The 13,112-nt window shown below is 40.6% G+C and overlaps 1 protein-coding gene across 1 annotated transcript in view; it reads right to left on the bottom strand.

Annotated features, from left to right (window-relative positions):
• Window positions 1-13,112, bottom strand: part of STARD9 (StAR related lipid transfer domain containing 9) — a 118,079-nt gene that overhangs the window by 101,397 nt on the left and 3,570 nt on the right. Inside the window, exon 2 of the mRNA XM_072864248.1 lies at window positions 849-918. Coding sequence (XP_072720349.1) covers window positions 849-918 — 70 coding nt within the window. The remainder of the gene's footprint in view (window positions 1-848; window positions 919-13,112) is intronic.

The raw sequence follows: 13,112 nt of genomic DNA, 5'->3' as shown, positions 1-13,112 counted from the left end.
TAAGTATAATGGCAACAAGATAAATAGTTCAAATCTTTTAATTCAATTTTTGCCACTGTTTCTCTTCAAAACCTAATAAATTCTTTCTCTTGAACCAACAATCCAGAATAATTGGGTGGCTTGCAGATATAAAGAAAAAAGAGACAAGAAATACAAAATGCATCCATCTTTTAGGATCCCCACAGTAACGCAGTTATCCCACAGTTCATTTATTTGCTTTTCAAGCAGAAAAACATTTGACAACATAAAATTGATTTGCTCCCATTCTATTAATTTAGTGAAGGATTGTGGCAGCTTTAAGTAGTTCAAGAGTCTAAACCAGAGGGTTGATTCCCATGCAGGCCAGCTCCAGAGCCCTCATGGAGGACAACAGCTACATTCTGTTTATTCTTAGAGCTCTTGGTCTTTTACCAAGGCCTGAAGTGTAGGTGAACACATTTTGCTCTATCTCATGCAAGTCAGTTGCACTCTGAGTGCAAATATGAGAGGAGAGACACAGGGAAAGAAATTATCCAGATGTTAGTAACAGTAAGATAAGCACAAAATCCTAAACAATTTACTAACAGCTTTGAATGATGGCGTGCAGCCAGATTGCAGCAGCTTTGACAAATACAAAATACAGAAAATGCAGCTACATGTTATATCCCCTGTCTAAAAAAACCCAAAACCCACACAACCCCAAATCAAAATAACCCCTGCCACACACACACTTTCACTGCAATTTTTCTAGAGCTGTGCCAGTTTAAACTTCTCCCTTAATATTTCTATTAGAATTATACAATAGCCAAGCAAACATAGAAAAGCATCAGGATCCTTATATGAGAAAGAGAAGACAACAAAAAGCATACCTTTATATTTCTGACTTTTGCCACTTTGTCATCAACTTCTACGATCACTCTTCCTCCTTCTGCACTCTCTCTGGAAACAGAACACATTCAAAAATCCATTTAAAATATGAAGACACAGAAAGGTGCATGCCAAATTTGTGAACCCCAGAAATATGTATTTACTTTAGCAAATTGCAAATCAGAAAGAACTAAAAACCAGATACTTGTAAGACACTCCATGACAGGAAGTAGCATTTGCAGATCTGCAGCCAGGTATCTGAACAGCATAAGAACAAGACAGGACTGCGGTCATTAAACAGTTTCAAAGTGCTTGTCCTAAAGACTTTGTTAGGATTTTATTTCAAATTAAGAGTTGTTGTTTTAAATTATGTTTACAAGGAAGTAGAGTAGAGGACCGGTAGACTGGCTGTGCTTTGTGGAGTATGGATCCATATCACAGACCTGTGAGCGACAAGTGTTGTCAAGTCATACTATCTGATTTTTACCACGTAATCCAAAGTGTTTGTTGTAGTCCTCAAAAAAGTACTCTTTAGCAAAACAAAACTGTCCTGAAATGTAAATGGACAGGATTGTTCCACAAGTGCAAAGAACCACACGCTCATATATACTGTCTGTATAAAACTCCCATTGAACACAGCTATGACTGGCTACTACAGCCAACTTCCACTTCCAAAGACAAGTCATACTAGAAAAGAATGAAAAAAGCATGTGGTCAAAGCAAAACAAAAAACCCAAAAAAAACCAAAAACAAAAACCAACCAAAACTTTATTTCTGGGCTGACAGCATGATAGCTACTTGAAGTTAAGGATGCTCTTATTTATAGGTGTGTTGATTCACATCCCTCACAATAATTATGATGGACTTTTTTTATCCATAGCAAGATAGAAATGAGGAAGACAAGGTCAGCGGCCTACTTATCTGACAGCAAAAAATAACAAACACTTTGGTACTGAGAGGCTAAGAAGAGGAGAAAGATGTTTTATCCTTTATATTTCTTCTATATTTTGCTTTGCACTCTGATACTGACAAATCTTCTAAGCTGCAACTTTACCAGAAAGTTTTATTTTGATGAAGCCTAATGCGTTTGTAAAGCTGGAAGAAATTGGTTTAGAAATAAAATAAATTTTGTCCTTAGTGCAGTTTTGTCACACATTGTTTAAAATCACGCTGAAGGCACTGACATTGTCATTTGAGATGAGCTGTATATATCTCCCCCGATAATCAGCTGGATCAGTATCATTGGGGCAGTTAAAAACTAGATAAGATAAAACAAGAGTTAGAAAATTCAAACCCAGTTGACCTCTGTTCATTCATGGCCCCAGATCTGTCTTTTAACAGATTTCCTTACATGTGTACAGAAGTATTTACTCCCTCGCCCCCCCAGTTACAACCTCTTTTCACTGAGGGCTCTAACTTCCAGTCAGCACATATAGTACAATGTGGCCTGCCTCTGGGGTCTCTCCTCCCCAGTTCTCAATTTTTACCCCACACTTCCTGTACCAAAACAACATTCAAAACAATGCCTTAGGACACTTAAGACTTCCACAGAGACAGTCACTGTAGCATTTGAGCTTTATAAGCATAAAGAAGTTTTAAACACATTTCTGAGCACAGGCTGTCCCTGTTTTGCAGATAGAAAATAATGCTTTACCTTAAAATCTCTGTGCTTCACTTTACTAATTTTGAGCACCTGCCTTGAGACAGACTGAACTTAGTACTTTCTGTAATACATACTTATACGTGGCATTTCACATAGAAAATACAAGCACAGCTCCCAGAGATTGTAGTTAAGCTGTGAGTGTTCGGCAGTTCAACACATCAGCCACCTGGAGCCCTGAGTTAGACCACAGGAGAAAAAGGAACACTCACAGGAGAGAGAATTTGCATTACATACAGCTGAGTACTGAACAGAGGCCCCATAAGGCTCCCTAAAAAACAAATGAAGAAGGACAAGTGCTTGAGGATAGAGGCTGTGAGCATCTAAGGTAGAAATTTGCAACTCATGCATTTAATCTGTACATGTGCAATTTCTTAGATGTTTTGAAAAGCAAGTGTTTTCCAACACAAATAAGTTTGGGGACTTGCATATCCACATACAAACCCCTGCCAGGTGAGCTAATGGACAAAGCTGACAGTTATCCTCTACAGCAGACCAGATCTAAGACGAAATGGAACATTTTGTCAGAGAATTCCACAAGAATTTAAGAACAGCAGAAGACAGACAAAACTGGAGGGATCCTTTAGGATCCAGCTGCTTTAGGATCTAGCTGCTTCCAGTTACACATATTCTTTTCTCAATTGCCCCAGTATGATCTTGGCCCTATCCTGCTTCCTAATCCCATGAGCATTCCCTATTTTTCCATCCTACTGTTAACCCTTTGGTCTTATGACCCCAGTTACAGTTCACTGAGTTCCTATCCTCCTCCCCCTATGCACACACATCATCCCTTACAGGTACCTGCTATCTGTTCTCTCTGGCATGTTGTCCACGGGCCCACATTCAATTCTAGTGTCTTCAGCTGCTCTGCAGGTCTCAGCTCCCTTCTCCTACTGCACTGTAGCTGGTTTTAGGCTGATATCTCTGCTCCAAAGGTACATGATCCTACTCCCCTTGTCAGCTCTTCCAGTCTATCCCAAGTTTACTTGTACACTCCACAACTGAATCAGAGTTTCTTCCTGGACACCAGCTGGGGTCAGCAAACAGATGATTGAGATTAAATGGGACAGAAGACCTTGCTCTCAGTTCCTGTACCCAGGCTTCAGTTGTGACTTGGACAACACTGAGCTCAATTTATCAAGGCAGTGCCCAGCTGATGATTTTTTTGACTCATGGGAATGGTGCAAGCACAATTTGGTCAGAGAATACAAGCTCAGATGCACTCAGAGAAAGCAGATCCCTTAAAACGTTTACCTGCTATGTTCTTACGAGTCTTTACTGAGCATGTTAAAGAGTTTTAGTTGTTTAGAACTTGGGCAGAAATGGGTGGATTCAGATGGGGAATTCAAAAAATGCACACCAGATTTCCAGTTTTAAATCAATCGGAAATTCAAATGAAAGGTCACCCTAAGTTGCTTTTAAATATTTTAAAACCTAATTTTCCCTTAACCTCATCTTCTGTACCAGCTGAACTGTTCTGGATGAAGCTCAAAAAAATAATTAAAAATATGTAGCCTGAGGCAGGCATTCATGCATGGAAGATTTCTACCCAAACCGCTGAAATCTGACAAAGCTTTTAATAGTTTTAAATGCTAGGATATTCTAATTGCAGACATAAGGCAACCTCAACAACAAGCGATGCTCCCAACCACACCTATAATAATTACATGAAACTCACTGCCTTCAGTCCACATACACTCCACACAACCCTATGAACAAATGACTTTATGCTGTGGGTTCTCATCACCTGATGTTCTCCCAGGCCACAGTCATTACTGAAGATTCAAGATAAAGAAGAAATTCCAAACATAAAACCTTTGAAGTACAAAAATTTTTCATATATATATAAATTTATATATTCATATTTCTATACTTCTATTAAAAGAAATATAAAAACGTAAAATACAAGCAACACAAAATAAAATTACCACACCACCTTTTACCACAAGGTAACATGATTCCTCACTGTGCAGACAAAAAGCTCTATGCAGCAGTCAAGTAGCTTTGTTCCAGTCTCACACAACAAGAAAGCCACCAGCAAACAGGGATAGAACTAAAGTCTCCCCTTGCTCGGAGTGCAGATTCACAGCATACTTTATCTATCTTAACTGCAGGCTGTTGCTGCAAGGCGCAATTTCTCTTCTCTGCTCCAACATCCCACATGTGTTCCCACTTCTTTTCTTGTATCTGATCTAGCAATAACGCACCCGTGCAATGACTCAGATCAGCTGCAATCAGAAAACAAACACACCAAAATAAATAATCAAGGGGCCACAGGGCCAGTGAGCCCTTCCAGAGCGCTGAGCACAGCGGTTGCACAGTTGCTGAGCCAAAGCAAGAGAAAGGGCAGGAACACGTGGTGGTGGGAATGGAGACCCCTCCCTTCTGCAGCAGTTTACAGCCAGAGAGCATCGAACATAAACAAAACTGGACTTGCAGCCCTTCCCCACTCTACAAACTGTACGTTCAGCCTCCCTGTAAACATGTGTTTACTTCATCCTTCTTTTAGGTACCAACCAGAGAATTTTGGGAAAGAAAGCACAGTTTAATATATAAAGCCCAGGAGGCAAAGCAGACTCACAGCTGTTCTAGATGTTCTGACCTTAACTCCAGATTGCAAACACTACAAAAGCGCTCTCAGCAAAAACTGTTTGTCAGTACAGTCTTACACACGTGTGCACCACAGTTTGCATTTGACTGCTAAAACAATCTGTCATCCTTAGGAATGGGTGCTCTGCTCCACAGGTGTGAAAGCTGTATTTCTTGTACCAATAAAATAAATTCTAAAGTACACTAAACACATTTGACTTCTGCTGCTCAGAAGTCACAGTGATCTTAACATTTAGTTTCCCCATCCTCCCTTCTTCCCCACTTCTTGAAAAATTCATGCTATGTTTGGGAAGTGCCTCTCTTCTTCTAAATTACTTCGTACAGATAACTCTTTTTCATGCAAAGATAGAGCTATAGAAAGACCATTTAATGGTACATGTTCGAGGAAAGACCTGGATCTTCTCAGACACAGAAAGTTTTACAGAAATGCAGACCCAGCAACAGAACAGTAACGCACGTACAGAATGCAGTGGCAGGGCTGTAACAGGGAGCTACAGAAGAGACCTGACAGAAGCAAAGCTGCTGAGGCAGTCCAAAAAACAAGGGCAGCCCAAAGGAAAGTCTCCTCATAACATTTGCTGTTCCTATGACAAATTATTTCTGCAGCCAACAAGTAAAGCTAATGCAAACCCAGAGGGACAACAGACACTCTGCAAAACCTAGCCAGTGGAAAAGAATCATGAGAGGATCAAGACCCCCAAGAGGGACATTGCCACAGCTTGCTGGACCTCACTGAGACGAGTTCAGACACGGAGTACAGAAGTGCAAGTAGGTATACAGAGCTAGAGGAAGCAGTGGGTGGAAAGAAAGGGGGCAGTTGTTTATTTTAGACTTTACAAAACTTGCCCCAGTTCTCCACCCTCTCAAATAACAGTCAGGCACTTGGACAGCAAAGGAGCTGACTTTTAAAAGTTGCCTATTTATTTTAAAAACATGCTCATGCAGTAAAGAAAAAAAGAATTGGAGTCATTAGCAATAGTCATGTCACACAACAAAACAGTTTCTGCAAATACAGACCACCAAATGTTCACCAAAGTAATCAAATATACTAAAGCCAATATATAGCACTCAAGTACATGAGAAATCTTAAATAATTTTTGAAAGAATTGAGTATGTGTCTACTCATACAAACTTTGAAAATAACCCTGCAATGCAATCGTTGCAAGTACTTATGCTTTCCTAGCAATTCCCATCACCCAGGTTAAGTCCAAACCCAATCTCAACCTGTATTGGGACAGAGGACCTCAAAAGCAGTATGGCAACAGTCAGTCCGTGCCTTCTCGCAGAGATTCTTGCTGATCTGGGCAATCGTGTCAGTTCTGGTTTTTGGAACAATTCACTTTAATCTTTCTTCTAGACTTTTCTAGAAAAAAGTAGTCTTCTGTGGCCTACTGTGATGGACATTTTCACACTCTGCTTACAAATACAACCAAAAGCACACCTGTAGCAAGCTCAGCAGGATGCATGCCAGCGGTCACTGCTGCTGTCTCTGGGACTCTTACTTCCCAGGATGTGACCCATAGCCATGATAGCCTACAAGTAAGGTACACCATTTACCAAACTGCCTCCACTTGTACCTAGTACACTTTGTGCCATCTGATCACACCCCTATGCAGCCACCATGCCAGCAGCTACAGTATAATCCTGAGACAAATCTAACCCAAGCTTTTTCTTGGTCATAAAGTCTAAAGGTTTTATGGGGAAAAATTCAGCAAGTATTCAGATTTATCTTTTCCTTCCCATTAACAGTACATCATAAAGTGTCTCTGCCTCCTGTTTATTGGTGGCCTTGGCAGAGGTATCTTTGAGAAGCTGCCATCTTTGCACCTCCCGAGTGACTGACCTTGGCTGCAGAAACAAATAAACAACACAGGGTGTATTTTCTAAGTTATGCTAGTCTTCAGAGAACACTGCACCAGACAAAATGGGTTGAGGACACATCTGTCGAGAGACCAAGGGTGCAGTGACAAGAGCACTAAGACTCCATGCTGGTCCATCAGAAATCTTAGAGAAGAATGTCAAAGCCGTCAGCCATTAGAGCTTCTGCACTCTACTGACAAGTTAAGGTACCTATAACCACAGCATCCCTCCATGACACCAGCATAATCTGTATCCTTATCCCTACTGCTGTATAAGCTGTGAAAGTCAAGAGCTTTTAACAGTATGAACATCCTCACGTTGGCTAATGCAGATTTTTTAAAAAAAGTATCAATAATCAATAAATTTACTTAAAGTTGGTTTTCAATGTTTTTCATTATTTAGTACTACCCAACACTATTTTGGATATTTCTCTTTAAGTCATAATTGTTTTACTGTGTCTTGCAAAAGAGGAGTGCACACCCAGTCAGCAATCCTCCTACAAAATTCAGAACAGATGTTTATAAATAATTTTAAAATCTATATTGAAGCCAAGTACACAGAGTTCACCAAGACAGCACGCTGCTATACTAGACATGCTGCTCAAGTTATCTTTCAAGGCTACTCCTAGCTGCACAGAGCTTTCACTGGCTCTGATAATGGCTAACACAATCTGATAGTCAAAAATCACCATTCCTAGTGATCACCATCATCCTCGTGTGGTTTCCCCCTATTCTTCTTTGCAAATATTATATAGCAACAAAAATAGGGATATTTGGTGCAGAGATAAACATGAGGCATTGTCAGTGCTCTTTTCAGATACAGGCCTGCTCAAACAGTTACAGTCGTCTTAATCTTACCAGACTTGACATATATATTCATGAGCTAGGAAAGGACACAGAGGATGGCCTCCTCCAGTCACAGTAAGCTCTGCAATCCTGCCCATGCAAATGGCACAGTACAAGAAGGGTGTTCCTGTCTGCACCATCTCTGAAGTCTTGTACTGCTAGAACAAGAGCGTCAGGCATCTTCCTTGAGCAATCCAAGTCAGAAACACTTCTGATGATCCATCAGTACTTTGAACAGCTGTGGAATAATGATGCTTTCTCTTTCATACAGAGGCATTGAGGGGAGGAGGGAGGAGGAGAGGAACAACTCTTCATCTGTCATACCACCAGCATTTAAGGAAGCATAAAATAAGGAGGATTTAAAACAAAGCTACAGTCCAGTCAGTCCAGTTTCATGCACCCTTGATTTCCCAACTGTTTACTGAGTAATGAGATAGCATAATTCATAGACTTTTGTATCAAAGAAATTCTGTGCAAATGCTGTGATTTCCATGCAAACCAGAATTTGGATACAGTGGTCAGTTTTCATTCCACCAGGACAGAACTTCAGCCTGTGATCATAGTTAAATAAATGACTGTGACACTGACTGCTGCTATGCGCTGTCTCATCTCTCTTGCTTAGGTACCTCTTTCATTGTAGCAAAAGCAGCTACTACAGTAAACCCTTAAATTCTAAAAACAGAGGTGCAAAACTCTATTACTTTGTTTAAAATCTATGCTACAGATAGGAAGATGGCAGGAAAATTTTAGAAGTGCACTGCTTTTTAAAGTTCACATGAAGCATTGGACTAAAGAAAAGAAAACTGGGGAAATCCTACCCAAAACTCACATAAATTCTCTGTGCACAGTGGCGGTGCCTCCCGATGTACTGCACAAAGGTTCCACAAGACTAGCATCCAACCTCTGCACCATTCCCCAGGGGAGATGCGCAGCAATCTCTATGCATGCAGTCATGTCATCTTACATTACTACAACTTCTCTCAGATAGAGTATGTGGGCTTAGAGAACAAAACTGCCCAGCACAGCCATGGTTTATTAGCCAGCACAGTCAGGTTATTTAATGACATTGTGCCCCATTTTTCCTTGCTGCATACAAAAAATCTGATCCCTGCTCCAAAATATTCTGACACTCACAAAGTATTCTTAGGACTTGGGAGGAAAAGTGTTCTATGAAAATGCAAAATATTAGTTAGAAGGCTTCCAAAAGCTGGTTTTGCTGTTGTTGTTTTAGGACATTGTTGTAGCTGCTTTTGCACAGGCAACAAAGGAAGTGAAAGAAGAGGAGGCAGTCAGCCTCTTACTCTGGGAAGTAAACCACCAGTAGCTAGCACCTTGTGCTGCTGGCTTAAATGTGTACAGGCACAGTATTGTCACATAAAACCAGCAGAAGCACCATCTTCTGTGGAATGGGCGGTGGTGGCCACTCAGGACATGCAGAGTACTGCCCTTTTAAAGAGATAGAAAGTCTGCCCTTTACCAAAGTTAGAAAACTTGCTTCATGCAACTGCAAGAAGAATACATCTGGGAAAGGTTGCTGATGCAGTATCCTTATAAAAACACAGGTGACTTACGAAAGCCACCTGCTAGTGCCAAGTACAGATACTAAGAGAAAAGAGCAGCCACCTCAATGACAGTTTACATGAAACTTTAAATAATAGACTAGGCAAAGCAAAATAACTGATTTGAGAAAGAGAGGAAAAGGTGCCAAGATAACCTTAACAATAGGCTAGGTTACAAAACAGGATACACAAATGTTAAAATACATTTGTTTGGGAGAGGGACCTTCTCTCTATAAACACAAAATTAGAATCTCAACTTTTCGTTTAAAAATCCCAGCTCTTCTGTGGAAAAAAAAGCTTGTAATCATGAGCAATGCATAACCAATACAGTTTGGACAGATTTTCAGACAGCAACTTTTGGAGGCCTGAGACAGCTCTTTCCCACCATAAGGTACCAACCTCAAAACCCATGGCTTTTGGGACAGAATTCAACTACCACCACCTGAAGAAAGTGACTGTCGTGTAACAGAGCAACACAGAGGAACAACACTCACTCAGCTGCCACAGTAGATAAAAGTAGATAAAAGCCTGCCATTTGTCTAGGTGTGAGCGGACAAGAGCATCAAGGTAGCAAGGAATATATATACTAAAATATATGATTGAGAAGGTTAAGAAACAAGGTCAGGGTAGAGGCAAGACACTTTGCTACACTGTGTTCAATGGCCTGCCTTAGTCTAAAACTTGGAATAGCATGAGAGGTATCTAACAGTCCTAAGCAAGCTAACAGGTGTTTTCGACTCTTGCCTGTTACCTGGTTTTTCCTATATTTGTACTTTTTCTTTCCACAGATACATTCTGGTCCCTTTGAAATGAAAGACAATTTTGTTGTTTTCTTCAAAGAAAGCAGTCTTTTGTCTTGTATTTGAAAAATTACATCCATGTGGAACACATGATGAATACCTATAAAACAAAATTATACTACATCCATTTTCCAGAGAATTTTTAACTGCAATATATTTCTTGTGCTAATGCATACAGATTTCTAAGGAAGTTATTTCCATTTACATCCAGTAAAGCAGTTAATAGAGATTATGGCAATATTCCATTAACAGAGAGCTAATATATCCAACACACACTTGGGTCACAAAGCAAAGTTTAAGTCAGCTCAAGAAAAGTACCAAAAAGCAGAAAAAAAAATCCTTCCATCTACCTTTAGAAATATAAAAGAAAACAAATGTTCTCTCCTTGCAAACATTGTTTTTTCAAGAAAGATAAGTACAAACACTTTTTAAACGCTATTCAAAAAGCACAGAAAAGCTAACTTAAGCAGAAGTTGAAGTCGTAAACAAAAATGAGCTGTATGAATACTAATGATGCCAATATGTTGTGTCATTATACACTTGTATTCAAACACATTTGAAGTAATGTATCACAACAACAGTTTGAATAAAGTAGGGTCATGGCTTCTTTTTTTTTTTTTTTTTTAATATAATTGGAAAAGCTTAACCTAAACGTTAACCTAAGCATCTATGGCTATCTTTCCTCAGAATACATTCCTCTTACCACTGGCATTATAAAGTTTTAAGACAGGGATAGAACAACCTGAACAGGGTTGGTTGAAAGAGTGCTTAAAAAGGGCAGCACTGAGGAACTAGTGAAAAATAAACATTTTAAAAGGAATATGCTTGAATAAGTAAAACAGTCACATTTGCTTTGGTGGGGGTGAGAGGGAGAACAACAATAACCTACAGTCTGCTGCTGCTTTAATTTTATTTTGATACAGTGTTTAACATCGGTTATGCATAAGATCCAAGGAATGTTTTTTTGTACAAAAGTTGCTACAAGTTATCACTCTTGTCAGCAGCAGGCAATATTGCTCTATCTAAGTTCTTGTGGTTATACAGAAGCACGGAAGTTAGCTAATAGCCCAGTCTATAAAACAGCAACGTCTTGCTTACATAATAATCCCTCCTTTTACTTACCACAACGTGATTAGAAAGAGCAAAGGAGCTAGACCACAGCACAGAGACTAGTTAACGAAGCTGACCCTGCAGCAGATTAATAAAGGCATACCCAGCACAAACCAACAGTGATTTACTTTGCATCATTTCAAGAATGATGCTTGAAGTAATTTCATTTTTCCTTATAACTTTCCTTTTGCATAGAAATGAATTTTACATGTTTACATCATAATGCACCGATCAGCTGAGCTCCTCTCTCACCTATTCGCTGCAGCTACGCTCAACGCACTGCTCAGGTTAGCCTGGCACGCCAAGCATGTCTCTGGAAATTGTAAGAAACTTTCCTTACTATGCGAGACAATTCCCTCCCAGCCTTGGGCTTGCTCACACCTGTCAACTGTGTTCTTAGGAGCTCAAATTTAACTCCCTCCACCCCTATCCCACCCTCAAGCCTCATCACCTGCTGCATCCCAGGAAGGTGATTAGAGGACTATGCCATACAGAGCAGCAGTAAGGACGGAAACTGCTGCTGCGGCGCAGACTCTGATAGTAAACACCCGCACAGCTGGAAGCACGGTTCAGCTTTGCAGCTTGGGACTACCCCAACATTTCTTTGATGCTCTCTTTTGCCAATGCGTGGAGGACAAGCTCGGGAACTCCTGAGTGGATTGGGAAATAAACAGCTGGCCAGGAGGCTTCAAGTTACAGCTTGGAAACAATGCAAAGCAGAGAAAGGCAAAGGGCAGCTTTCAGCAACTCTGTTCAGCAACTCTTTCAGGTGGCATGTCTATGAGGTTCATAGAGGATGGGAGAGTTCATTTGTGAGTTATTAAAGATACCAGGAAAGACCCTTTCAAAGAAGAGCTCCTTGCCAGTCTCTCCTTTTCCAGGCCACAGAGGCAGTTGAAAAGTGGAAAAGATATTTTCAACAGCAGAATATGTCTTCTGTTTTGCTGGGTCCTGCACAAGTAGCTCCCAAACTTCAGGGCCCAGCAAAGTACTTTAAACTCTCAAAAAGTGTCACAGGGCAACTTGCATGCCCTAGTGTCAAGTTTTTAACTTACACCACTGTCATTTTACAATTCAATTAAACAAACTTGCTGTGGATAATTTTGCCCAGGCCTCAATGCACAATCTGTGAAGGAATGCAACATCTTCAAGTCACTAAAAAGAGTCCGCTAAGGAGAGAATCCTATAGTAATGCATTGGGATTTTCACTGTGATATAGAGCACTGTTTTTTAAAACCCTTCTTTCCCATCTTTAAGACTACTTCCACAGCAGTTCTCAGACTACACCGAGACAAGGGAATACAAGTGTGCACAAGTGAACCAAGACCAGCTGGATGCAGAGCAGAAGATGCAGAGGAAGTGGATCATGGAGGAAAAGGCATGAGGCAGCTGCGCTCCATTCTGGTCCGACTACACTGTCCTGGCCACATTGACCGCTCCCCTCCCAGAGGGCCTCCCATGCACAAACACAGCCCTCCCTTCCTCCTCTCATATAACACAGGGCTGAGGTCCACCATAAGAGCAACCAGCAGCCACAGCCAGGTACTGGAATTGTGATGGGATACCACAGGGGCAAACATTTTTGAAGCTAGCAGCACGTAAAAACTAGCATTGGTTTCTGCTGGCCTACATAAATAGTCAAAGAGCATGTCTAACACTGCAGGTGTTACTGCAGCATACAAATACCCAACAGAACTTTAAGCGAGGTACCCAGGCACAAGGAGAGCCCTAGACACAGTACTGAAATACTTGAAGGGTAATGTACCCTGTTTCTCAGCCAGTCACACTATTTCCAGGTTTGGAGGGTCATATCTGATATCAC

Source organism: Ciconia boyciana, chromosome 6 (assembly GCF_034638445.1).
Source record: "Ciconia boyciana chromosome 6, ASM3463844v1, whole genome shotgun sequence".
Lineage (NCBI taxonomy): Eukaryota > Metazoa > Chordata > Aves > Ciconiiformes > Ciconiidae > Ciconia > Ciconia boyciana.
The sequence above is the reverse complement of the archived record's forward strand: the minus strand, read 5'-3'. Positions and strand labels throughout refer to the sequence as shown.